The sequence below is a fragment of the Saimiri boliviensis genome, chromosome 1 (genome assembly GCF_048565385.1).
Source record: "Saimiri boliviensis isolate mSaiBol1 chromosome 1, mSaiBol1.pri, whole genome shotgun sequence".
Classification (NCBI taxonomy): Eukaryota; Metazoa; Chordata; class Mammalia; order Primates; family Cebidae; genus Saimiri; species Saimiri boliviensis.
This window is the reverse complement of record NC_133449.1, coordinates 102,507,096-102,533,751: the sequence shown is the minus strand read 5'-3', so window position 1 is coordinate 102,533,751 and position 26,656 is coordinate 102,507,096. Positions and strand designations below refer to the sequence as shown.

The 26,656-nt window shown below is 49.2% G+C and overlaps 1 protein-coding gene across 2 annotated transcripts in view; it reads right to left on the bottom strand.

Moving 5' to 3' along the window:
* Window positions 1-26,656, bottom strand: part of ZC3H18 (zinc finger CCCH-type containing 18) — a 68,084-nt gene that overhangs the window by 21,361 nt on the left and 20,067 nt on the right. For both annotated transcript variants that reach the window (XM_039459870.2, XM_039459871.2), the window contains 5 exons: window positions 14,553-14,701; window positions 14,164-14,256; window positions 13,000-13,157; window positions 5,016-5,133; window positions 2,646-2,917 (listed from right to left, as the gene is read on the bottom strand). In XM_039459870.2, the coding sequence (XP_039315804.1) occupies window positions 2,646-2,917; window positions 5,016-5,133; window positions 13,000-13,157; window positions 14,164-14,256; window positions 14,553-14,701 (790 nt within the window). The remainder of the gene's footprint in view (window positions 1-2,645; window positions 2,918-5,015; window positions 5,134-12,999; window positions 13,158-14,163; window positions 14,257-14,552; window positions 14,702-26,656) is intronic.

Here is a 26,656-nt window from a genome sequence, read left to right as displayed (position 1 = left end):
AGCCATGTTCATGCTCTCATCCTCGCCCCAACTCCACCCCCGCTTTTTTTTTCAAGACAGGGTCTCTCTCTGTCACCTAAGCTGGATCACAGACCTCTGTTTAAGAGCTAAAAAGATAAAACTCTTAGAAAAAAAAACAGCAGTAAATCTTTACGACCATGGATTAGGCAATGGTATCTCACATGACACCAAAAGCATAAGCAACAAAATTAAAACATTAATTGGAATTGCACATCATATATCTGATAAGGGACTTGTATCTGGAATACATAAAGAACTCTTACTCCTCAGTAATAAAAAACCAATTAAGACATGAGCAAAGGATCTGAACAGGCGTTTCTGCAAAGAAAGTACACAAATGGCCGTAAGCACAGGAAAAGACGCTCTCATTATCACTGTCATCAGAGAAACGTACATCTCTTCAGCAGGAGACACCACACCTGCCAAGACAGCCGTCCTCAAAAAGACAAGTGTAGACACGGATGTGGAGAAATGGAGCCCTTATCCGCCGCCAGTGGGGATGTAAAAGGTGCAGCTGCTGTGCACGGCAGTCTGGGGTTTCTCAACGAGTTGAACATAGAGTGACCACATGAGCTAGCAATTCCACACCAAGGCAAATGCCCAAAAAAAATGAAAACCTATGCCCACACAAAAACTTGCACACAAATTCATATTCACAACAGCTAGAAGGTGCAAACAACCCAACTGGCATCAACAGATGAACGGATCAACACAACACAGTGTATCCACATAGGAATGAAGCACTCGGCTGTGCTACAACCATCCAGGTTGAATGCTGAAAACGCTCTAAGTAAAGGAGGCCAGTTACAAAAGGCCATGGACTACAAACTTCTGTTTCTACAAAATATGCCCAACAAGCAGATCCCTAGAGACACATAGCAGGCTGGTGGCTGCTAAGAGGCTGGAAGTGTGGGGAAAATGGAGAGTGACCACTAACGGGTACAAGGTTTCTTCTTCTTCTTCTAAGACAGTCTCACTCTTATCACCCAGGCTGCAGGGCAGTGGTGCAACCTCAACCTCCTGGGCTCAAGTGATCCTCCCATATCAGCCTCCTGAATAGCTGGGACCACAGGTGCACGCTGCCATGTCCAGCTAATATTCTGTATTTTTTGTAGGGACAGGGTTTTGACATGTTGGCCAGATTGGTCTCCAACTCTTGAGCTCAAGCAATCTGTCCACCTCGGCCTCCCAAAGTTCTGGGATTACAAGTGTGAGCCACCGTGCCCAGCCTAGATTTTTTTTTTTTAAACTAGCCAGAAGCAGTGGCTCATGCCTGTAATCCTAGCACTTTGGGAGGCCGAGGTGGGAGGATCATGAGGTCAGGAGTTCAAGACCAGCCTGACCAAAATGGCGAAATCCCGTCTCTACTAAAAATATAAAAATTAGCAGGGCCTGATGGTGGTGCACGCCTGTAATCCCAGCTACTCAGGAGGCTAAGGCAGGAGACGCCTGGGTGACAGAGTGAGACTCTATTTCAAAAAAAAACAAAAGAGCAATTATTTTATTATTATTTTTTTCGATAAGGGGTCTTGCTCTGTCAACCAGGCTGGAGTACAGTGGCACGACTGTAGCTCATGGCGGCCTGCAACATCTGTGTGATCCGGTAATCCTCCTGCCTCGGCCTCCTGAGTAGCTGGGACCAAAGGCTTATGCCACCATGTCCAGCTAGTTTTTAAATAAAGACGGGGTCTTGCTTTGCTTTGCTGCCCATGCTGGTCTCGAACTTCAGGCTTCAAACAATCCACTCGTCTCAGCCTCCCAAAGTGGAGGGGTACATGCGTGAGCCACCGCAAGGTTTCACTCTGGGAGACAAAAGTGTTCTCAAATTGATAGTGACGATGGCTGCACAACTCTGTGAATATTCTAGAAACCACTGAACTGTACACTTTAAATGGGTATGTTGCATGGTACGTGAATTATATTGCAACAAAGATGTAAAAAAACCACACAAAAAACATCATCCAGTTCTCTAATGTCCACTGAGGCCCATCCATTCAGCTAATAGTCAAGTGTATCTGAGGGGAAAAAAAGGGCTGTCCTGAGCTCCAGTGCCTGCCTGTCTCATGAGTCTTGGCTGTGCCCCCAGCTGCTGGCAGCAAGCATCATTCTGTACCCAAGGCACCCACTCTGTGAAGGGAACGGCAGTTGGCCCGGCTCTCCCCTGCATTCTGGCTGCTGGAGCGCCTCACCCTGGCCAGCAATGTGGTTGCCCTGCAGCACTTGAGCCCAGTCCCAAGCTCTGGGGGCCAGGTGCGCTTTGGAATTCAGAACCCTCTCGAAGACAGGAACATGGTGCCCAGGTGTGCGTTATGAAATGTGCACGCCACAGAAGGGCAGTGCCAACTAATCAAAACACACTGATGTTTGGACTGTATGCATTTTCACATCGGTGAGATCACCTAGAATAACAGCCTCCCAGGGGCTCAGGGGCAGATGTCACCGCCTTGGGAGTTTTACAGAAAGGCCCTGAGTCGGAGACCTTTGGGTCTGGGGACTATGGGCTTGGGGTATGGGATTGCACTGGTCCCCTGGGCTCTAGAGCTGTGGGCAGTGGAGGGGAACAGGTACAGAGCTGCAGGCCGGACCGCCCCCAACACCCCTGGACTTCAGGAACCGGGGTCTACCTTGGCGGCTGCGGGGAGCGGGGCTTGGGCTTCCCCTTCTCCTTCTCCCGCTCCTTCTCCCGGTCGCGGTCGCCGCGGTGCTGCCGGTCCTTCTCATCCCGCTTGGCGCGCTCGCGCTCCCACTCCTCCTTCCTCCGCTGCCGCTCCTTGTCGCGCTCGCGCTCCCGCTCGCGCTCGCGTTCCCTCTGCCGGCGCTCCCGCTCGCGGTCCCGCTCCCGCTCCCGCTCCCGTTCACGCTGTCTGTTCTCTCTCTCTCTTTCTCGCTCCCTTTCCTTTGTTAAAGAGCCAAACACATGGGGACGCAGTGCATTACTGAGGTGGCAGAAGCACTGAAAGCCCTGACTCCACCACCACGAGGTCCGTCCACGTAACAGAATCACACCTGCACCCGACAGACCTCCACACAAAAGGCCAGGTGCACAGCACTGTGATTTCACCCTGCTCGCGCGCCAAGTGCACCACGCTGTGCGGTGGAATGCAGAGGCGGCAAGTGGAGAGAGGGAGGCAGGATCAGGAGCACCTTTCCCAACTCTCTCCTTAAAACACAGTGTTAAAACCGGGTCAGATGCCAAACCAGAGCGAGCATCAACTAGCAGTGAAATCATTGCAACCGCCAGTTCTAGACTAACTCAAGGCAAGTCTGCAGTCACAGCCCAGTATGCATTGGGACAGACGGCGTTCTGCTCTCTGGAGAGATAGGGCATCCACAGACAGGAGTTGCAGGCTTGTCCTGGACGGGTGCAGCCAAGCAGTGTGCATGCCCTGCCTCTGGATCAACTTTTCCTCTGCTCTCATTCATTCATTTGCTCTAATATTCGAAGTTAAAACTGAATGAAGTCCAATCACAGTGCACCTGACAGGTTTCAGGCTTGAGGCCACTGCTGGGGAGATGCAGAGTGTACCCCTGGCCTCCCTGCTGCCCATCCCTTAGACACGGCAGAGAGGAACCCAGTGGAAACGGACTCCTGGGGCTTCCAGGGTGCCCTGCCCAGGGGTAGGGAACAGGACCCTGCAGCCCACCTGCAATAAGGAAGCTGCTCTCTGGAGAGATGGGGCAGGAGAGGATTGAGCAGGGGGACTCTTCTGGCACTATGGGGCCCTCTCACTGAGCTCACCCTGATGGGCTCCTGAGGAGACAGCTGTACCTGGTCCTGAAAGCTCATGACTGTCCCTGCAGTCACAGCACAGGAACTACTCAGCTGCTTTTAACTGACCTTTCTCTGAAGCAACTTCGTCAAATCACCCTAATGGCCAAGATGAGGAAGTCATAGGCTGAGGCACATAATTTATCAATATGCTAAACTCTGAGGTACAGATCGACTAGGGAGGCAGTTTCAATATAGACCAGTCTTGAATGAGAGCAGTGAGGTGCAGCAGGCCCGTGAGAACACACCTAACAAGCTGGCTGGATAAGACGAGAACAGGCGTCACAAACTAAACAGGATCACTCAGGGACGGAGAAGAGTGACGCGCCCATGCTGGTGCAAACAGGAATCAGGAAGTGTACTGACAAATCTCATTTTACAGACCAGGCTGAGCCAGGCACGGTGCTCACGCCTGTAACCCCAGCACTCTGGGAGGCCAAGGCGGGTAGATCACAAGGTCAGGAGGTCGAGACCAGCCTGGTCAACACAGCGAAACCCCGCCTCTACTAAAAATAAAAAAAATCAGCCAGGTGTGGTGGCAGACACCTGTAATCCCAGCTACTCGGGAGGCTGAGGCAGGAGAATCACTTGAACCCTTGAGGTATCACAAGATCACTGCACTCCAGCCCAGACGACAGTGTGAGACTCTGTCTCGAAAAAAAAAAATCATACAAAACAAAAACACCAAACCAGGACGGGCATGGTGGCTCACGTCTGTAATCCCAGCACCCTAGGAGGCCGAGGTGGGTGTATCACTTGAGTCAGAAGTTTAAGACCAGCCTGGGCAACATGGTAGAACCCCATCTCTACAAAAATACAAAAAAATTAGCTGGGCATGGTGGTGCATGCTGGTGGTTCCAGCTATTTGGGAGGCTGAGGATGGAGGATTGCTTGAGCACAGAAGTAGAGGTTGCACTGAGCCGAGACTGCACCACTGCACTGCAGCCTGGGTGACAGAATGAGAACCTGCCTGAAAAACAACGACAAAAAACCAACAAAACAAAACAAAACAAAAACCCCCAAAACCATAGCAAGGACCAGATTTCAAGCAAGTCCTTCTTGGCCATTAATTCAGTCACTGGCTCTGAATTCGTTCTCCGTAACAACCAATCAGGTTTTAAAACTGGTACATTGTGCTAACTATATAAGCTCATATGAAGTCCTACAAATAAAAAGGGGCCACTTGAATGAACAGCTCATGGCTGGATATTTAAGTCATACTTACTCGGTAATTGTGATACGGCTCTGTTTCTGTATACTGCACCCTGAAGTTCTCATACTGTCCGCCACGCCAGAACCGCTCAATGTCATAGTCGTAATAAGGGTCTGCGTAAGGCTCGAGTCTGCAAAGAGCCAATGAAAGATATCTCTCATCACTCAGGAGCATGGGTGCAAAAACACCGCACTGACACGCTAGGGCAGAAAGTAACAGACCATGACTCAGTGGGATTTACTCCAGGAGAGCAAGGTTAGCCCATGATGAGGAAATCCGTTCACACACTCATGCAGTAGCAGACCTGAAGAGAAAGTCACAGGATTCTATTCACGAGTCACAAAAACATGTTTGACAAAAATAGCCTTTCTGAAAAAAATACTTAAGAGGAATTGATACTTTAGTATGATAAAAATATATTTACACACTTTAGAGTGAAAACTAGCACCTTACTCTGGGGAAACAGGAGAAGCTCCCCCAGGAGTCTCCATGACTGCCTCTGCTGTGTGGGGGCACCAGCTGACTGGACAAGGGGAGCCCACCAGAGGCACAAGAACATGAAACAAGGAGCAAAGCGACCTCAGATTTGCGAAATGATACGATACTGTACCTGAAGAACCCAGAGACTTGATAAAGCCAATTCAAACAAACAAAAAGGGAACTTGGAAAGGGAGAGGATAAAAAAATTAACATGGAAATCAAATGTCTTCATAGATAAAGATTACAACAAGTTAGGAGGCAGATGGAGAAAACTGTATTTACAATAGCAAGACAAGATAAAAACATACTTAGGAAGAAAATGTTAACACATTTCATGAGAAATGTGCAGAGCTGGACCCTGAGACGAGCACGTGTGACTGGATCAGGAGGCACCTCTGGCACTTGGAGAGGGCAGCGTGGTATCACCCACAAGTCAGTCCTTCCTACGTTGACTCAGAAACATAACGCCATCCCAGGAAAAACACCGCTGAGCTTTTTTTTTTTTTTTTTTTTTTTTTTAATTGAGACAGGGTCTCACTCTGTCGCCAGGCTGGAGTGCAGTGGCAGAATCTCAGCTCACTGCAACCTCTGTCTCCCGGGTTCAAGCAATTCTCCTGCCCCAGCCTCCCAAGTAGCTGGGACTACAGGCGCATGCCACCATGCCCACCTAATTTTTGTATTTTTAGTAGAGACGGGGTTTCACCATGTTGGCCAGGATGGTCTCGATCTCCTGACCTCGTGATCCACCCGCCTCGGCCTCCCAAAGTGCTGAGCTTCTTTAAGGAGCTAGACAAGCTGACACCCAAGTTCACATGAAAAACTGGACCCCAGTACCAGCCAAGAAAACCCTAGAAATGAAAAGACATGCCCTCTGAGACATGAAGCATCCTAAAAAGCCTGTATAACTCATTCAGTGCCATCGCAGCACATGAAAACCGGAGGCCAGAGGAAGGAAGAAGGAGGTCCAGACACGGATCCAGGCACACCCAGGGGGGTGGCATCTCAGGGGCAAAGGGGATTCCTCACTGAACAGGGAAGGGACAACTGTCCAGCCGCTGGGAAGGTCAGGTTCTTTTACCGCTTGCGCACAGGGTGATGGGTTCTGCTCTGAATTCCTGGTGGGGCCCACGACTCCGTACCTCCTTTCCCGCGGAGCCGAGAAAACAAAATATACACTAGCAACAGAAGGTCCCTGGATGCCGCCCAGGGGACGTCTCAGCCCCAGGCCAACTCTCTGCCTTGGGCAGACTGGGTGGGAACCTGAGGCATCATGGCTTGAGGTGGCTCCAGCCACAAGTGGTCAATAACACCCTCGAGGCCACCTCAACTGTCCACATGGCCAGTTTTAACTGGCTTTCCCCAAGGACAAGGCTTCAGCCAGACGGTGTTCAAACAATCTAATGTGCACACTACTCAAGTAACATTGTAACAATCGGTAAACTTTTGTAGAGACCTGTGGTGATATGACATCATGCTACATAAAAACGAAGAGGAAGCCTGGACAACATGTGAGACCCTATCTCTACAAAAGGCACAAAAATTAGGCAGGTCTGGTGGTACACGCCTGTGGCCCCAGCTACTTGGGAGGCTGAGGCAGGAGGATTGTGTGAACCCAGGAGGCTGAGAATGAAGGGAGTCATGATTGCACCCCTGGACTCCAGTCTGAGCAACAGAGCCAGATGCTGTCTCAAAAAAAGAAAAAACAAGGCTGGATGCAGTGGCTCACATCTGTAATCCCAGCACTTTGAGAGGCCAAGGTGGTGGATCACCTGAGGTCAGGAGTTTGAGACCAGCCTGGCCAACATAGTGAAACCCCGTCTCTAATTAAAAATATAAAAAATTAGTCAGGTGTCATGGCAGGCCCCTGCAATCTCACTACTTGGGAGGCTGAGGCAGGAGAATCACTTAAACCGAGGAGCTGGAGGCCAAAATAGTGCCACTGCATTCCAGCCTAGGCAACAAGAGTGAAACTCCATCTCAAAAAACAAAAAAAACCACACACATACAAGAAAAGAATGAAAAGAAGAAAAAAAAAGGGGGGGAGAATATGAGCTCCTGGAAACACAGACTTCTTTGACAGTGAAAAAATAAAAGGCAGAAAAGCCTTTCCCAAAATGAGTGAGAGGGTGTGTGCTCTCTGACAAGAGGGCTGTGCCAGCAAATTTGTTCTTGGGAAACTGCTGAAGTGGAATGAAAGGGCTCTTTCCTGCAGGCTTTCTGGAAGTTGCAGGTGAGCGGTCAGGAGTGAGGCACACAGCACTTCCTCAGCGCGGCTGCCTCAGAACCATCTGCTCAGCAGCGTGTGTTCTAGAGCGTGTCAAACACAGCATGCCACCGGCACCTGCAACCATGCTAACAACAGACTCTCCAGTGCCACCTTGAGAAATCCTGAAACACTCTGGAAATGAATTTGGAAGGGTGTTTAATATAATTTAAAAATAAATACTACTGACCAGTACCATGGTCTGCACAAACACTTCCCAAACTATGTTTTAGGGAACCAAAATGTGAATGAGCCTTCTGAAGAAAGGGTTCTGTGGTCAAGAAAGATTGGGTAAAGCTGGCTCACAGCAGGAGGGAGGCTCACACCTCCTTCAGCAGTCACCACTTCACCAACCAGCACCAATAGTGTCCCGTGCACACACACGCATGCTGCACTCCAGAGGCCCCGCGTCCCCAGAGGTCTGAGCAGTGTCAGACTCAGCACTGGCACATGGAGAGGAGCTACAAGTTCCTGGCTGACGGGACCACTGGACATACCCACCAGGTGCAGGACACGGTTCCTGCCCACAGTCCCGCCCAGGGAGAGGCATGGGAGGTGAAAAGTCCAGCAAATAGAGAACGTGTAAGAATGACAAGTTTGGAGCTTAGAGATCACTTTGCCTAACCATTTCATTTCAATGGCAAGGAAACTGGGTTCAAAATGTACTAGGAAAAGTGCTAAAATGTCTAATGCCACTTGTAATTGAAGGGTTCTGCAATATTACACAATGAAATGCAACTTGCACAATTCAGGTTGAACTTGCACAGACCTCAACCCAGGTGGAGGGTTGCAAAGGCAGGAGTCAGATGCTCATGTGCCCCTGCCCGCTGCAGAGATCCAAGGTGAGGAAGAGGGTCCCAGGCAGCTTGAAAAGGGAGCAGTGATGTAGCCCCGTTGCCTCTTGTCACCACCCAAACCCAGCGTGGTCTGGCTGGTGCCCACGTTCCTGTTTCAATGCTAGCCACTGAAAGTGAAGGCAGGGGATGAGGTCCTCAAAGGCATGCAGGGGCCACAGGCACCTGGGCACCTGTACAGCCATCTGCCCTCAGAGTCTGTGGGGCTGTGGGCTTACCCATGTGGGGTCCTCCCTGTGTCACTCTCCAGGAAGCCCAACCCTCCCTCCTTCCTGACTCAGGGGGCTTCTCCACAGGGCACCAGCAGATCCAGGTAGAATCCATTGGCACTCTCTCAGTTAAGCGTCTGGGACGAGGGAAGTGCTCACCCACTCCCTTTCTGAAAGTTACTGTTCTGGTTTCTCTGTACCCCACCCTGACATCATACTCCAAAGAACAGGAGCCCGCACCCCACCTCTATCACACCGGCACCACACCACTTTCTGTGCTGGGGACGTCTGGGGATTTGGCAGGGGCCTAGTCCATGGCCCTGGCTGTGGCCCAACAGCCTGACTCTGATCTGATCAGAAACTTTGTTCACAGTGGAACCACTACTGATGACCACATTTCTCACAGGTGACAGCCTGTGCACCCTAGATGGCCCTTGTATCTTTTGGGCCACATGTCCCTATTAGACTTGTAGACTATTCTAGGCACAGCATCCCCAGCAGCCCTAAGCAGAGATGACACTTCTTAATGTCTTACATGTGTGAGGGTGTTTGGAGAGAGTCTCTCTCTGCTGGCCAGGCTAGAGTGCAGAGGTGCCATCTGTCACTGAAACTTCCAGCCCTCGGGCTCAGGAGATTCTCCCACCTCAGCCTCTCGAGTAGCCAGAACTACAGGCATGTGCCACCACACCCAACTAATATTCATATATTTTGTAGAGATAGGTTTGGCCATGCTGCCCAGGCTGGTCTCCAACTCCTGAGCTCAGTCAATCTGAATGGATCTGCTCGCCTCGACCTCCCATAACACTAGGATTATGGGAATGAGCCACTATGCCCAGCCAATATGTGGGGTTTTATAAGTCAGATGGTACCTGAACAAAGTCCCAAGGTGGTAGAAAAGGAACATTTTAAGCTGTGAATCAGGATGCATCTGTCTAGCAAAGTATTATTATTATTAAGAGATAAGAGTCTCGTGCTGTACCCCAGGCTAGAGTGCAGTGGTACGATCCCAGTTCACTACAACCTCTGCCTCCCAGGTTCGAGCAATTCTCCTGCCTCAGCCTCCCGAGCTGCTGGGACTACAGGTGCATGCTGCCATGCTCGGCTTTTGTATTTTAGCAGAGACCAGGTTTCACTGTGTTGCCCAGGCTAGTCCCGAACTCCTGAGCTTGGCAGTCTGCCTGCCTCGGCCTCCCGAAGTGCTAGGATTACAGGCGTGAGCTACCGTGCCCGGCTGCAAAGTAGTATTTTTACTAAGTGATCCTGCTAGTTGAATTTTTTAATTCCAAAAAAGATACAGAGAAAAAAGAATGTTCTTGTCTGTATACCATGTCACAGACTGTTTCTCCAAGACTGCCTGAACAGTTGTCTACAATGTAGTGCAGGGAGTGCCATCCTGCAGCAACCCAAGCCTGCCTGTGTGAAGCTGCCTCTATGTGACAAGTACTTGCAAAACTCCACAGCAGGTGGCTAACATCTGTATTCCCAGCAACTTAAGAGGTTCAGGTGGGAGGAACTGAGGAGTCCAGGAGTTCGAGATCAGCCTGACAACACAGCAAGACCTCATCTCAAAAAACCAACAAACGGCCAGGCGCGGTGGCTCACGCCTGTAATCCCAGCACTTTGGGAGGCTGAGGTGGGCGGATCACCTGAGGTCAGGAGTTGGAGATCAGCCTGACAAACACAGCAAAACCTCACCTCAAAAAACCAACAAATGGAAAACCCTCAACATTAGGTAATAAAATAATGTGGTATCTTTAGGGGTCTGTGTCTCTGGAATGACTGCAAATCAATGATTCTCAAACTTTAATATGCAGGAGAGGGCTTGTTAACACAAACCACTGGCCCGGCTCTCCCTGGAGCTTTAGACTCAGTCTGTCTGGGGTGGGGCCTAAGAACCTGACCTCTAACACACTGCTGGGGGCACAGGTGGCCGAGGTTGAGACACCACACCAGGTCACAGATATCAATCTAGGCTGCACTCTCCTCACCTGTGCGGCAGGGACACGGCCCTGACCTCGGCCTGCTATGACCCAAAACAGGTCAGGAGCACCGGACGCGAAGCCTTTCATGCAGGATCCCAACACACGGGTGCTGCTGGTTTGGCCTTCCGTGCCGTGAAGGCCCTGGAGTCCGACTGCTAACCGGGCTGCGAGCCACCCTCCTGCACACCCTACAAGGTGTGGGTACGCAAAGGACTGAGAAGGCAGGTGACAACAGGACCCACTCCTGCCAACGGTACGCACCAGGACGCCTGCACCTGCAGCATAGCTGCCTCCCTCCCTCTGGGTCCCCGCAGCCCAGCCGCACTGGGTCCCTCCACGCACTGTGTCTTCCTCTGCAGCTACCTGGAGGACTGACCTTTCCCTTAGACGTTCTTTATGACAGTATTTAAAGACTTGGTTAAAACATGTACATTTTCTAACTAAATGGCCACCCACATGGGGTGACCTCCACCCTTCTGGCAGGACCCTGGCTGACAGTTCTTCCCACGGTGTCTGTCAGAAACAGCCAGGGCACCTCGCCACTGTGACACATGCAGCCCAATCCTGTTCCCAGAGGTCTTGACTCACCAGGTCTGGGACGAGGCCTGGCACAAAAGGCCCCAGGTTAACTGTAACATGCACAGAGACCGTTGTATAAAAACAAACAAAACACAAACATAAGGAGAAGCCTGGCTCTCAGACACCAATGCAACCTTTTAGCCCTAACTGCTGAGGCTTTAAAATTCAGGGGTCCTGCAGTGCAGATACCAGCTCCTGGGAGAGAAGCTGGGGTGGCCAAGAGCCAACTTCTGTCACCCGGTGCCAGGAAGGGAGTTTCTGCCAACACTGACATGTGAAACACACATAGAGGCACAAAACCTCAGAGACCTGCTGAACCATTCCCAAGCAGGCAGATTTCAGGTCCCTGCTGCAGCCAGGGAAACTGTAATACAGTGTCAGGGATCACGCCCAGGCTCTAAAATCCATCCTTCCCCACGTATTTACAGAGTGCTCTGTGCGCAGGAGCTGTGAGGCAGGAAAGACAATATCCACAGCTAAACAAACATGCAAAAAAAGAGAAGGCCTCCAGAGCTTCAGGAGACCCCCCACCCCGATCCTACAGAGTTCTGACTCAAATGCTCCCTCCTTTCTGTGATCTGACATTCCACATGCAATTTAATTAGAAAATGTACATGTTTTAAGGAAGTCTTTAAATACCTATCCCTTCAATCTTGAGTTGTCATTGCTGGGGCAGGTGGGGGCCGCTGGAGCTTCCTCCCCCAACTTTTGCAGGCAGAGAGCCCAGGGGAGTCTGCTCGAAGCAAGGACTGAGCAGGACCTCACAGGGCCGTGTCAGCAGGACCGAGTACTGGAGTGCAACTATGGCACGCTTCCTTTTTTGTGCACCTTTTACTATCCTTCCAGTCAGAAATCACAGTCATCATGATTCCCTGCTAGCAACCAGGAATGTACAGGGTTGCTCAAGCCTCAGCAAAATGCAGCTCCAATTTAGATTTGACAGAATTATAATCCAGCTCCCCACCCTGAAGCTCACCATCCATTCACAGGCAGAGGAAAACAGCATTTTGTATGCCACACAAAGATCTGACTTCCACCATTCAACCCCAGGCACTTCTTCTGTAAGGGATTTTTAAAAACCAACCATAAATGGGCCCAGCATGGAGGCTCACGCCTGTAATCCCAGCTCCTCGGGAGGCAGAGGCAGGAGAACTGACTGAACCCGGGAGGTAGAGGTTGCAGTGAGTGAAGATCCCACCACTGCATTCCAGCCTGGGCAACAGAACAAGACTCCATCTCGAAAAAAGGTACTAGCCGTAAAGGCCTCAGAGGAGGTGCGGTGAAGACAGCACGGCCAGTGAAGAGAAGCACTGCTATGCTCCCAGCTCTCAGGTAATGTGGGGTGGGGAGAGGAGACAGGAACACAGACTTGTGGGGCTCCCGACGTCTCAAGGACAGCTTCAAAAACTCCCAGAGCTCAGAGCCCTAACGCTTCCTTCCTAGAAGCAAAAACCTGAGATCAGCTGACTGTGAGAACCGCGCCTGACTGATCCTGGGAACGTTACCGTGACCCCAGCGAGAGGCGCTGGGCCCCGAGGAGCACACCCTGGGGCCTGCGCATGGCTGTCCTCTCCAGAGCATGGCCACACCCAGGGAGGAAAGGGAGGAGCAGGCAAGGCCATTCCTTACACTGTGTCTCTGACATCTCTTGGGAGCCGAGAATTCCAATCTCGAAAAACTTCATTTTCTTTGTCAAATTCCCGTTCGTCTTCGCCAATGGTCACTGTAAACCTTTTCTCTTCAAAATCAGGCTCCTGTTCTTTTCGGATAGTTGCTTTTTTTAAAACCTACCGTTGTAAGAAGAAAGAAGTCAACATGAAGGTGGAATACTGGCGCTGAGGTTAGGAGACACAGAGGGAGCCGCCCCACCCGACGCAGCAGCCCCGTAAGAGCAGGAGCTGCGCATTGCAGTGCTCGCGGCGAGGGGCGGACACAGTGCAGGCATCTTTCCAGGGAGGAGGGCAGTTTGTGCCCGTCTCTACACCAACAGCTGCCCCCAGCCTCCATGTGCCCATGTGAGATACTCATCACTTCCTTCAACTACCCTTGGGGCTGAACCCAGGGAGCCCCAGTCACTCAGAGTCTCAGAGAGAAGGAGGTAGTGAGGAAGTGAGGAGGTCTTGTTTGTCATCTCCCAGCAGGGAGGCGGGCCAGGAAAATGAGTAAGCAGGGTTGGGTGCTGGGAGACTGGTTCCCAGAGCTTAAGCTCATACACTGGGGCCAAAGTGGGCCCAGAAGGAGGGAATGTGCAGTGACGGGGCCAGAAAGCCCCAGCTTCTCTCCAAAAGAGCAGAGAGAGTCTCAGGAGCCTGGGGCACAGATCCTGGCGGGGGGGGGGGGGGGGGGCAGTGCCAGCCAGGGTGTGGTGCAGTGCTGATCCAGCCACATGAAGACAGAGGGTTTGCCCTGGACGAGAGTCCCTGGCCTACCGGGCTGCTGCCTCTGAGGCAGACAAAACTTTCTATCCTTCCAGGCCTGGTGGCACACGCCTGTAATCCCAGCTACTTGGGAGGCTGAGGCAGGAGAGAATCTCAAGAACCTGGGAGGCGGAGGCTGCAGTGAGCTGAGACTGGGCCGCTGTACTCCAGCCTGGGCAGTAAGAGCAATGCTCCGTCTCAAAAACAAACAAGCAAAAAACCCCCAAACCCAAAACAAACGACAGAAACAGCGCCTGAACCTCAGAGGCTTTACTGAGCCTCCTGCGGCTGCTTCTGGACCCAGGAAACACTAGTTTTGTGCAAGGACCACTCTTGTAAGTCTTCTTCTTGTCGGGTTTCTGCTGAACTCTGTTACCTCCTTTGCATGCCGGAGTCCGCGTTCCCAGGCACTCTCTGTTGGGGGCTCTGGAGGGGGTGGAGGCAAAATTTCATCAACTACTGGCCCACCCTATTGAAAAATGAGAAGGGAGAAGGTGAGAAAGTAAAACTTTCAAGTGTACAGAGAAACCAGACAGTAAAAACATCAACACCACAGAGCTGTGAGTGGGCACTCTCCTTCCAGCAAGCCTCACCCGTCCCCGGAAAGCCGAGGCCTGCTTCCACTTGGGACCACAGAAGCATCTGAACGGGGCTGAGCCTGTGCTGAGACTTTTCCACAAGGCACAGAGACTTGTCTCAAGCTTGAGATTCAGACAGAAGCTCAGCTGGCTAATGTGCTCACAATGAAAAAGAGGCATCACGCACCCAAGGGTTGGCGGGCATCAGCGGGTGAGGTCCGAGAGGCGGGGCGCCGTTGGGCGGGAAGGGGTCGGCTTTGGTGATTAGGGAGTAGTTCCCCTTGTCGTTCACTCCAGGGTGTATAAACCTACAATTCATTCCCCAGGTACAGTTCCCTATGGAAACAAAAGTGAGATCAGCAAGGGTCCACAAAAGCCTAACTGCACAAGGGCAGCAGCTGGGGTGGGGGTGGGGGACAGTGGCCATGTTTACCCAGCCTGGCCTGGCCACTCGTGGGTACTGAAAGGGTGGGCAGGACGAGCCGAGAGAGACCGAGTGAGGCGGCGGCACCTGCCCAGACACAGCAGTTCCCCAGAGGCTGCCAGGCACCCAGGACACCTTGGTCAGAGGAAAGAGCCTGTTTCAAAGTCCCTTTGTAGAGAGTTCAAGCGTATCAACGGTCTGAGTATTAACCTTCCCCTTAAACCAGAAAAGCCCCACAGCCTTGCTCCCAGCCCTGGCCCAGGCTCCTCTGGGTGCAACTGGATGTCACTGTGCTCGGGCTGAAACAGACGTCAGCGAGAAGCCTTAAAAACGACGGGAAGGCAGCAGGTGCACGGAGGACGCCCTTGACCTCCTCCCTAAATCTGCATTTGTCTTACCAAAACTCTCGTACAGCATTTCAAGATATTTCTGGAACTTAAATGGGCTTTTACACTTTGTTCACAAATAACCATCACAAACCTTCATTTTCAACAGAACATCAGGGTTAGTAAAGGAAACCTCGACTTTTCAGCGCAGAATAGAAGGCCTCTAAGTGTTTAAGTCAATTAGTGAGTGAATCATTTTTTACAAATGTACTTTTTTGAATAGACAATATGCATACATTGTTTAAAACCAAGTATGTCATACAGTATCTAAGTGGTTGTAAAGAACTTTTTCAACGGGTTAACATGCAGTTAGCTTTTACATCATTTAAAATTTTAACCTTAAACATCATAAACACTTAAGCTTGAATTAAAACCAACTCAATACAACATAATAACAGTATCAACCTAAATTAAACTCAAAGAAAGTAAAATTGCTTCTCTGGAAATGCAGAAATGACAAGTAATTTTTAAAATTTCTAGGCTGGGCACAGTGGCTCATGTGTGTAATCCCAGCACTTTGGGAGGCCAACGTTGGGGAGAATCACTTGAGGTCAGGAGTTCGAGACCCGCCTGACCAACACAGTGAAACCTTGTCTCTACTAAAAATAAAAAAATTAGCTGGGTGTGGTGGCGCATGCCTGTAATCCCAGCTACTTGGGAGGCTGAGGCAGGAGAATCACTTAAACCCAGGAGGCAGAGGTTGCAGTGAGCCAAGATATCGCCACTGCACTCCAGCCTGGGCGACAAGTGTGAAACATTGCCTCAAAAAAAAAATAAAATAAAAAATAAAAAACAAATTTCTAAAAGTGTTTAAGAGATCACTCATGAAGGGTGAGGTAAAAAAATAAAAGATCACACCTAAGTCAGAAGAGGCTGGGAAATGTTATTCTATAGGGTATCCAAAAATCCAGAACCTCAGAGAGATTTAAAGAAAAACAGACTATGCAGTCATACATCTCACCAAGACTCAACACACTAGGGAGCTCGTCCTGGTTTGCCTCTTCAAATACTCATACAGTATTCAAAATCGCCTGTGTAACTCAAAAAGTAAAAGCTCATTGTAAAAAATGTCCAAGTACAGAAAAGTGCTGACAATATAAACCACAGCTTTTCTTTTTTTTTTTTTGAGATGCAGTTTCGCTCTTGTTACCCAGGCTGGAGTGCAATGGCGCGATCTCGGCTCACCGCAACCTCTGCCTCCTGGGTTCAGGCAATTCTCCTGTCTCAGCCTCCTGAGTAGCTGGGATTACAGGCACGCACAACCATGCCCAGCTAATTTATTGTATTTTTAGTAGAGACAGGTTTCACCTTGTTGACCAGGATGGTCTCAATCTCTTGACCTCGTGATCCACCCGCCTCGGCCTCCCAAAGTGCTGGGATTACAGGCTTGAGCCACTGCGCCCGGCCACAGCTTTTCTATACTCCTTTTTCATCTCAAGTATGTGTCTGGGTGGTGGCTAACTAAATATGTTATTCTTCGCCCTTTTCAGTATTTGCAAAAACTTTTAGGATATCACCTACGAACCCACTGTCAAAAAATACCCTTTCTCACTGATATTGGCAGGCGGAGGAAGGAGAAACAAGGCAGAAGAGAACAAACCAGTGAGCGTCGAAGAGCAAGGTGAGAAGGTGAGCATGAGGCTGTCCCTAGAGACCAGACACAGGTGGGTGACAGCGCTCAGCTCTCGGGGGCCACCTGCCTGGGGAGTGCTAAGTGCTGCCCTGACCCCTGGCCACCAAAGTAAAGGGGAAGATGGCTCTGGAAAGTAGCACAGTCGGTCTGTACATATAGTTGGGACACTATGTGTACAAAGTATAACATCTCGCAGACGTCAGGCAGAAAGAACTGCTGTCCCACCCACCCTTTTAAAATGTAAACTTTTATCTGTGTAGAAACACACCCAACTGTCGGGAAAGTGGACAGAGGCTTTATCTTTTACTCTCTTGACCTCTGCCAGCCCATATTACTTTTTTTTTGAGATGGAATCTGGCTCTGTTGCCCAGGCTGGAGTATAGCAGCATGATCTTGGCTCACTGCCAACCTCTGCCTCATGGGTCCAAGCAATTCTCCTGCCTCAGCCTCTCGAGTAGCTGGGATTACAGGCCTGCACCAACCCGCCTGGCTAATTTTGGTATTTTTAGTAGAAACAGGGTTTTGCCATGTTAGCCAGGCTGGTCTCAAACTCCTGATCTCAGGTGATCCGCTGCCTCAGCCTCCCAAAGTGCTGGGATTACAGGCATCAGCTTCTGTGCCCAGCCTTACTTTCATAATTTAAAAAGCAATTTTGTTTTGAGATGGAGTTTCGCTCTTGTTGCCCAGGCTGGAGTGCGATGGCATGCTCTTGGCTCACTGCAACCTCCACCTCCCGTGTTCAAGTGATTCCCCTGCCTCAGCCTCCCAAGTAGCTGGGATTACAGGCATGCGCCACATGCCCAGCTGATTTTGTATTTTTAGTACTAAGAGATGGGGTTTCTCCATGTTAGTCAGGCTGGTCTTGAACTCCCGACCTCAGGTGATCCACCTGCCTCAGCGTCTCAAAGTGCTGGGATTACAGGCATGAGCCACCCGGCTCAAAAGCATTTGTTAAAAAAAAAAAAAGAAAGAAAGAAAGAAAGAAAGAAAGAAAGAAAGAAAGAAAGAAAAAACTCTCCAGAAAATAGAAGCAAAAATAAAAATATTCTGGTTTACAAAGTGTATCGTCTTCCAACTGGAACTTCAAACCCGAAATTCACATGGACTGTGATTCTAACAGTATAAAGACAATTCTGCGGAGACTGTGTACACAGACACAGCCTCAGGCCAGAAGAGGACAAGGAGAGACGGAAGCCACTGGAGTGGGGCGGAATCTCGGCTGAAACATCTAAGAGCTATTTCTGGCACACAGGGCTTCAGGGCAGGATGAAGATCTTTTTCTGAACTGGAATGTCAGCACAGCAGCAACTGTTTTATTCTCTGATTAATCTTTATCCCTGTGTGAACACTGTATTCGTTTACTTATATCAAATATTTCATAATAAAATGGGATGCTTGTAAATAAAGAATCCCCACACACTCTAAAGCAGGCGTCCCCAAACTACGGCCCGCGGGCCACATGTGGCCCCCAGATGCCATTTATCCGGCCCCTCGCCGTACTTCAGGAAGGGGCACCTCTTTCATTGGTGGTCAGTGAGAGGAGCACAGTATGTGGCGGCCCTCCAACGGTCTGAGGGACAGTGAACTGGCCCCCTGTGTAAAAAGTCTGGGGATGCCTGCAGAGGGTACACGGTGAAGTCGACCTCCTGCCCGGGGCCTCCAGGGCCACTGCCAGAGGTAATCACCAATTCCCTGGGCTCGATCCATCAATCTTCCCTGCTTTTTTCTGGGAATGTTATGTTCTGTGTTGAACCTTGCTTTTTCCACCACACGATGTAACTACAAAAAGGGATCCTGCAATCTCGGCAGCAACAAACCCAAACAGCACCAGTGAGACAGACCCACAGCGTGGACAATCCGGAAACACACAGAGATGCTGGGAACTAGAGCTCGTGCTCCAATACAACCTGCACATGAAATAGCTTTATATGTGTCTTTTAATTCTGAGTACAGTAAATACCAATTTACTGTATTTACTTGGTTTATGCATCATTTCTATCGATGTGTATGGTATTAAAACTTAAGAGACATTTAAAGATATCTCACTATTTAACAAGAAATCCAATATATGGTAACAAATATTTAAGAAGGTATTTTTAAAGTATTTAGTGAGAAGAGTAGAATTCTTTGCCTTTTTGTCCATCTCTTGAATGTTGACCCTGGAACACATGTGGGCTCCCATCTGCATCTGGCCATGATGGGCTGCCGGGGGCTGAAGCTGGAGAGGATGCTACAGCCCCACACAGAGAGGCAGCTGGAAAGAGAGGGGCATCGTAAGAGCCTTTTCAGATGCGCTGGGAAATTCTTCCTGACACCACACTCAACACAGGAAGGCTCCTTACAGTAAGCTGCCATCGAACCCCACTGCCAAACTTTTCTAACCCAGTTCCTCTGAAGTCCACTGGTCTATCCTGAACTTTCGGGGGGTCTTCTGCCAACACATGATTCTGTGACATCCTGCAACGGTCGCGTAAGAAAGTCCTTACCCACAGAGAAGCTGTAGAGCACACAGTGACTGTATTTTCTAAAAGTCCAGTTTTCAACGGAAAGCTCCAATTTTAATTTAATTTTTTATTTTTGAGACAGAGTTTTGCTCTTGTTGCCCAGGCTGGAGTTCAATGGTGTGATTTCATCTCATCGCAACCTCCACCTCCCGGGTTCAAGCAATTCTCCTGTCTCAGCCTCCTGAGCAGCTGGCATCACAGGTACTCGCCACACGCCTAATTTTTGTTTGGTATTGTTAGTAGAGACAAGGTTTTTCCAAGCTGGTCAGGCTGATCTGGAACTCCCAACCTCTGGTGATCTGCCCACCTTGGCCTCCCAAACTTCTGGGATGACAGGCGTGAGCCACCACACCCAGCTCCATTTTTAATATTGCTAACACTCTCCGCTGTTCTCCTTGAAGCTGTGGGTTCACTTTGTTCCTGCCAAGACCCGGATCTGCATTCCCTGGCGTGCCTGCCAGTCTTCCTCGTTCATGTGTGCTCCACGGAGAGCACACAGGGTCAGCTGCAGCTCAAACCCTTCACGTGCCACCCCTTGAGACTGCTGGACTGGAGTGCTGGCAGGGGACTCTACCCACGCTGCCACTGCACCACACTGAGTGCTGAAAGACAAGTACAGTATTACCCCTCCTCTGCTTTCTGCAAATTCAGTTACTCGTGGTCTGAAAATATTAAACGGAAAATTCCAAAAATAATTCCTAAGTTTTAAATGACGCTCTGTGCTGACTAGTGTGATGAAATCTTGTGCCGTCCTCCCCTGTTCCACCTGGACACGATCATCCCTTCGTCCAACAGATCCATGCTGTCCACAGCGCTAACCGTCCACTAGTGGCTTAGCAGCCCTCTCGGCCAACAACTGCTGGGGACTTGGCAGTGCTGTCCTCACCGTGGCTCCGTGCTCCAGGATCACTGGCGCAGACAACCTTCCTTCTAACACATGTCAGATAGTCAAGAGTGGCCCAATACTGCATGGCAGGGCACCTGTCTTGGCCTCACATCATCAGAAGGCTGACTACAGCAAAGTGAGCTCTTCTGAGAGACCACATTCACATTCTTATTACAGTATATTGTTCCAACTGCTCTATTTTATGACTGGTGAGTGTGGTTAACCTCTTACTGTGTCTAATTTATAAATTAAACTTTATCATAGGAATGTACCTATAAAAAAACCCACAGCATATTGGAGGGCTTGTTACGATCTGACGTTTCGGGCACCCATGGGAGTGTGGGGTGGGTGGTGTTGTGGAACACTCCCTGTGGATAAGGGGAATGCCGACACTGCAGGGTCTTACTAGGGTAATGAAAATACTCTAAAAATGGGCTACACAACCGGGAAAATATATTGAAAATCACAGAACTGTGTCCTTAAAATGGGTCAATTTGATGGCACATAAATTATACTTTAATAAAGTTGTATTTTTAAAAAGACCTTACAAATAATATAAATAAATAAATAAAAGATCTGTACTCAAGTGTAAGATTTAAATTAGCTGGGTGTGATGGCTCACACCTGTAATCCCAGCACTTTGGGAGGCCAAGTCAGGTGGATCACCAGGTCAGAAGATAGAGACCATCCTCACCAATGCAGTGAAACCCTGTCTTTACTAAAAAACAGCAAGGCGTGGTGGTGCGCACCTGTAGTCCCAGTTACTCGGGAGGCTGAAGCAGGGGAATCGCTTGAACCTGGGAGGCAGAGGTTGTAGTGAGCTGAGATTGGGCCACTGCACTCCAGCCTGGCAACAGAATGAGATTGCGTCTTTAAAAAAAAAAAAAAAAAAAGATTTGATTAAATCACAATTTTTACTACTACAGTACAGACGTGAAGTAAAGTGGCATTTGAAATGCCAGTGCATGCTGACTATGTGGCACAGTCTTACTATTAATATAAATATAGTTTCCATTTGGGAGGCTGAGGCGGGTGGATCATTTGAGGTCTGAAGTTCGAGACTAGCCTCACCAATGTGGTGAAATCCCATCTCTACTAAAATACAAAAATTAGCTGGGTGTTGTGGCACATGCCTGTAATCCCAGCTACTTGAGAAGCTGAGGCAGGAGAATCACTTTAACCCGGGAGGTGGGGGTTGCAGTGGGCTGAGATTGTGCCATTGTGCTTCAGCCTAGGCAACAGTGACAGACTCTGTCTCAAAAAGTAAAATAAAATAGAAAATAAATAAATAAATATAACTTTGACCTTAGGGTTCCCTGAAAGGGTCTCAAGGACTCCCAGGGGTTCACAGACAAAACTGAGACCTACTACTTCAAACACAAAAGAAAATGCAAGGATTCAATACTGAACAAAAGACATTTCTCCAAGGAAGATATATAAATGGCCAACAAGCAGATGAAAAAACTACACACCACCTCTAATCTTCAGAGAAATGCAAATCAAAACCCAGTAAGATATTGCTTCACACCCAATGGAATAGCTCCAATCAAAAGAACAGAGCACAGAGTACTGCTGAGGATGTGGAAGGACTGGAAGCCTTCTGCGCTGCACCTGGGAACGTCACACAGTGCAGCCGCTGCGGAACACAGCTGGGCGGCTCCTCGAGAGATGGCACGGAGAACTACCACGTCATCAGCAATTCCATTGTCAGGCATGAGCACAAGAACTGAATGCAGGGTCTGGAGAGAGATTTTTGCGTCCATGTTCATAGCAGCTCTATCACAATAGCCTGGAGGTAGAAGTCACCCAAGCATCCATCCACAGGCCAGGGATAACCCAATGCAGCCACTCCACATGAAGAAATATTAATCTTTTTCTTTTTTTTTTTTTTTTTTGAGACAAAGTCTTGCTCTGTTGTCCAGGCTGCAGTGCAATGGCACGATCTCAGCTCACTGCAACCTCCACCTCTCAGGTTTAAGAAATTCTCCTGCCTCAGCCTCCTGAGTAGGTGGGATTACAGGTGCGTGCTACCACACCCAGCTAATTTTTATATTTTAAGTAGAGACAGGGTTTCACCATGTTGGTCAGGCTGGTCTCGAACTCCCGACCTCGGGATCCACCTGCCTTGGCCTCCCAAAGTGCTGGGATTACAGACCTGAGCCATCACACCTGGCCTTTTTTTTTTTTTTTTTTTTTTTAAGACTGAGTCTTGTTCTGTCAACCAGATTGGACGGCAGTGGCATGATCTCGGCTCACTGCAACCTCTGCCTCCTGGGTTCAAGCAAATTTCCTGCCTTGGCCTCTCGAGTAGCTGGGATTACAGGAGTGTTCTGCTATGCCTGGCTAATTTTCTATATTTTTAGTAGAGATGTTATTTAACTATTTTGGCCAGGCTGGTCTCAAACTCCTGACCTCAAATGATCCGCCCACCTCTGCCTCCAAAAGTGCTAGGATTACTGGCAACAGCCACCCTGCCTATTATTCAATTTTAAAAAGGAAGGCCAGGCATGGTGGGTCACACGTATAATCCCAGCACTTGGGAGGCAGGGGCAGGAGGATCGCTTAAGCCCAGGAGTTCAAGACCAGCTTGGGTAACATAGTGGGACCCTGTCTCTACAAACAATAAACAAGTTAGCTGGGCATACTGGCATGCCTGCAGTCCCAGCCATTTGGGAAGCTGAGGCGGGAGAATGGCTGGAGCCCAGGAAGTCAAGGCTGCAGTCAGTCATGATTGCGCCACTGTACTCCAGCCTGGGTAACAGTGAGATCCTGTCCAAAAAAATTGATAATAAAATAAAGTAAAAAAATTCTGATGATGAATGAACTTTGAGGACATTATGCTAAGTAAAATAAACCAGTCACAAAAGGACAGACTATATGATTCCGCTCATATGTGGTACTTAATAGTAGTCAGGATTCAGAGACAATAAAACGGCAGGTGCCAGGAGGCCGGTAAGGTGGAATGAGAAGTTGTTTCTTGGGTACAGAGTTTCAGGTCTGTAAGCTGAAAAAGTCCTGGAGATGAATGGTGGTGATGGTTTTTTTTTTTTTTTTTTTGAGATGGCGCCTCACTCTATCACCTAGGCTGGAGAGCAGCGGCGTGATCTGGGCTCACTGCAACTTCTACTGCCCAGGTTCAAGCCATTCTCCTGCCTCAGCCTCCCAAGTAGCTGGGATTACCAGCCACCATGTCCGGCTAATTTTTGTATTTTTGGTAGAGACAGGGTTTCGTCATCTTTGCCAGGCTGGTCCTGAACTCCTGACCTCGTGATCCACCAGCCTCAGTCTCCCAAAGTGCTGGGATTACAATGTGAGCCACCGTGCTTGGCCTGGTGATGGTTGCTATGCAACAACATGAATGTATTTAATATGAACTGTACACTTAAAAAATGGTTTCTAGGCTGAGCGTGGTGGGTCACGCCTGTAATCCCAGCACTTTGGGAGGCCAAGGTGGGTGGATCACGAGGTCAAGAGATTGAGACCTGCCGGGCGCGGTGGCTCAAGCCTGTAATCCCAGCACTTTGGGAGGCCGAGGTGGGTGGATCACAAGGTCGAGAGATTGAGACCATCCTGGTCAACATGGTGAAACCCCGTCTCTACTAAAAGTGCAAAAAATTAGCTGGGCATGGCGGCGTGTACCTGTAATCCCAGCTACTCAGGAGGCTGAGGCAGGAGAATTGCCTGAGCCCAGGAGGCGGAGGTTGCGGTGAGCCGAGATCGCGCCATTGCACTCCAGCCTGGGTAACGAGGGTGAAACTCCGTCTCAAAAAAAAAAAAAAAAAAGAGATTGAGACCATCCTGGCCAACATGGTGAAACCCCATCTCTACTAAAAATACAAAAAATTACCTGGGCGTGGTGGTCTGTGCCTGTGGTCCCAGCTACTTGGGAGGCTGACACAGGAGAAGTGCTTGAACCTGAGAGGCGAAGGTTGCAGTGAGCTGAGATCGCGCCACTGCACTCCAGCCTGGCACCAAAGTGAGACTCTGTCTCAAAAAAAAAAAAAAAAGTTTTCTATTTCACCACAATCCTAAAAAATCAGAACAGAGACAGGGAGCTCGGACCCAAATAATGGAGTGGGATGCTTGTTCACAGAGGGATAAATCAAAAACCCAAAGTAGGGGCTGGGCACGGCGGCTCATACCTGTAATCCCGGCACTTTGAGAGGCTGAGGCAGGTGGATTACCTGGGGTCAGGAGTTCAAGATCAGCCTTGCCAACACGGCGAAACCCCATGTCTACTAAAAATACAAAAATTAGCTGGGCATGGTGGCAGATTCCTGTAATCCCAGCTACATGGGAGGCTGAGACAGGAGAATGGCTTGAACCCAGAGGTGGAGGTCAGAGTGAGCTGAGATCCCACCACTGCACTCCAGCCTGGGCAACACAGCAAGACTCTGTCTCAAAAAAAAACAACCCAAAAGAAACCCAAAGTAGGACACAGTTTAAAGAAAATGCTACTTAGTCTTCTGTGGCCAGAACTCTTGTGTCCCGATGATCCAACACAGGCCCACGAGAGGTGAAAACATCCCATGAACAACTAAGCTCCAGCTGCAGTGTATGTGCTGTGGAGGCAGGCAGGCATAAACAAAGCACGGATGCTTTAAATGTTAACAAGCTGTGTTCCTAGTGCATTTTGTTGTCCATTGACTACAAATGTCAACGCGTCCACTAGGTGACAGATGACTAATCTATAGATCACAACTTGTCACAGAGATAAAGCTAAGAGAGGCCAGGTCAGTGGCTCATGCCTGTCATCCCATACTTTGGGAGGTTAAGGTGGGAGGATCGCTTGAGCCTAGTACTTGAGACCAGCCTGAGCAATATAGTGAGACCCTGTCTCTAGAAGTAATTTAAAAAAGAAAGACGGGCTCTTCCTATGTTGCCCAGGCTGGTCCTGCGCTCCTGGGATCAAGCAATCCTCCCCACTCGGCTTCCCAGAGTGCTAAGATTACAGGTATGAGCTACCACGATCAGCTACCAACTTTCTTTAAAGAAAAGAATTTTCTAATTTTTATAATATTCACATACCATAAAATACCCCCATTCAATGTATACAGTTCACTGTTTTTTAGTATATTCACAAAGCACCACTAGCTAGTTCTAGAACATTCCATCACCCCAAATGGGAAATCCTGTACTCACTAGCTCTCACTGTCCACCTGCAGTCCAGGCAATGGCTAATCAATCTACTTCCTGTCTCTGTGGATCTGTCCGTTCTGGACATGCCATAAATATGTGGCCTTCTGCGTCGCCTGTGACTCAGCACCATGTCTCCAAGGTTCGTCCACATTGTAGCTTGTGTCAGTGCTTTCTCCATTTTATGGCCGAGTAAGATTCCACTGTATATGGACAGACCACACTTATCCGTTCATCAGTTTTTGGGCGCCTGGGATGTTCCTTCTTTTAGGCTACTGAAGATCATGCTGCTGTGAACATTCACACAGCAGCTTTTATATAAATGCATGTATCCACTTCTCCTGGATGCACACGTGCAGCTGAACTCCTGGGTCATACCAGGAAGTGAGTAACCGGAAGCTTCTGAGAAACTGGCTTCCAAAGCAGGTGCATCATTTTACCTTCTCAACAGCAGTGAATGAGGGTTCCGACATCTCCATATCCTTGGCAACACAACAAACTTTGTTTTTAAAATGACTTGCACTCGAGGGATCATAAACCGAAGAATTTCAATTTCACCCAAGCTTATAAACTGCAGGTAGTCAAAAACATTTACGTCCAAATTTCTCATAACTAAGAAGCACCGGGAGACATGATCGAGAAAATAAGAATTGGCTACTTCCTCTGTACAGTATCGTCTCACTCTACAGAATAAAAGTACTCCGGAAATGAGTTATCGATAACACCTGATTAAGCTGCAAAAATACCTCCTGATCTAGTTTCTAATTTCTTTTTTTTTTTTTTTTTAGAGGCAGGGTCTCACTGTCACCCAGGCTGCAGTACAATGGCACAATCACAGCTCAACTGCAGTCTCAACTTCCCAGGCTCAAGTGATCCACCCACCTCAGCCCCCACCTACCACACAGCTGGAATGACACGTGTGTGCCACCAGGCCCTGCTCATTTTTCATTTTCTGTAGAGACAGGTCTCACTATGTTGCCCGGGCTGGTCTTGAAATGATTTCTTGAGTGTAGAAACCCTTCCACATGGTCTCACTCACAGAAACCCACTCGGTACTTAGTCTAACCTTGGGGGCACCACCTGCCAATTCTAACCAACCATGTGACACTGATGTCCATGGAGACGGGATCCTGTCTGTGTTCATCCAGGCAGCTCCCAGTGACATGAATGAAGAGCTCCAGGAATGATCTCTCTTCATCTGTTTTGTGCTTCTGTTGTTAAATTCCGGAACCAGTTCAGCAGTGAGCCCTGAGCTCCTGGTCCAGAGTCTCTCTGCCCTGGCGGATGCTGCCTCCTGCTGTTGAAACCATCAGGGCAGTGCC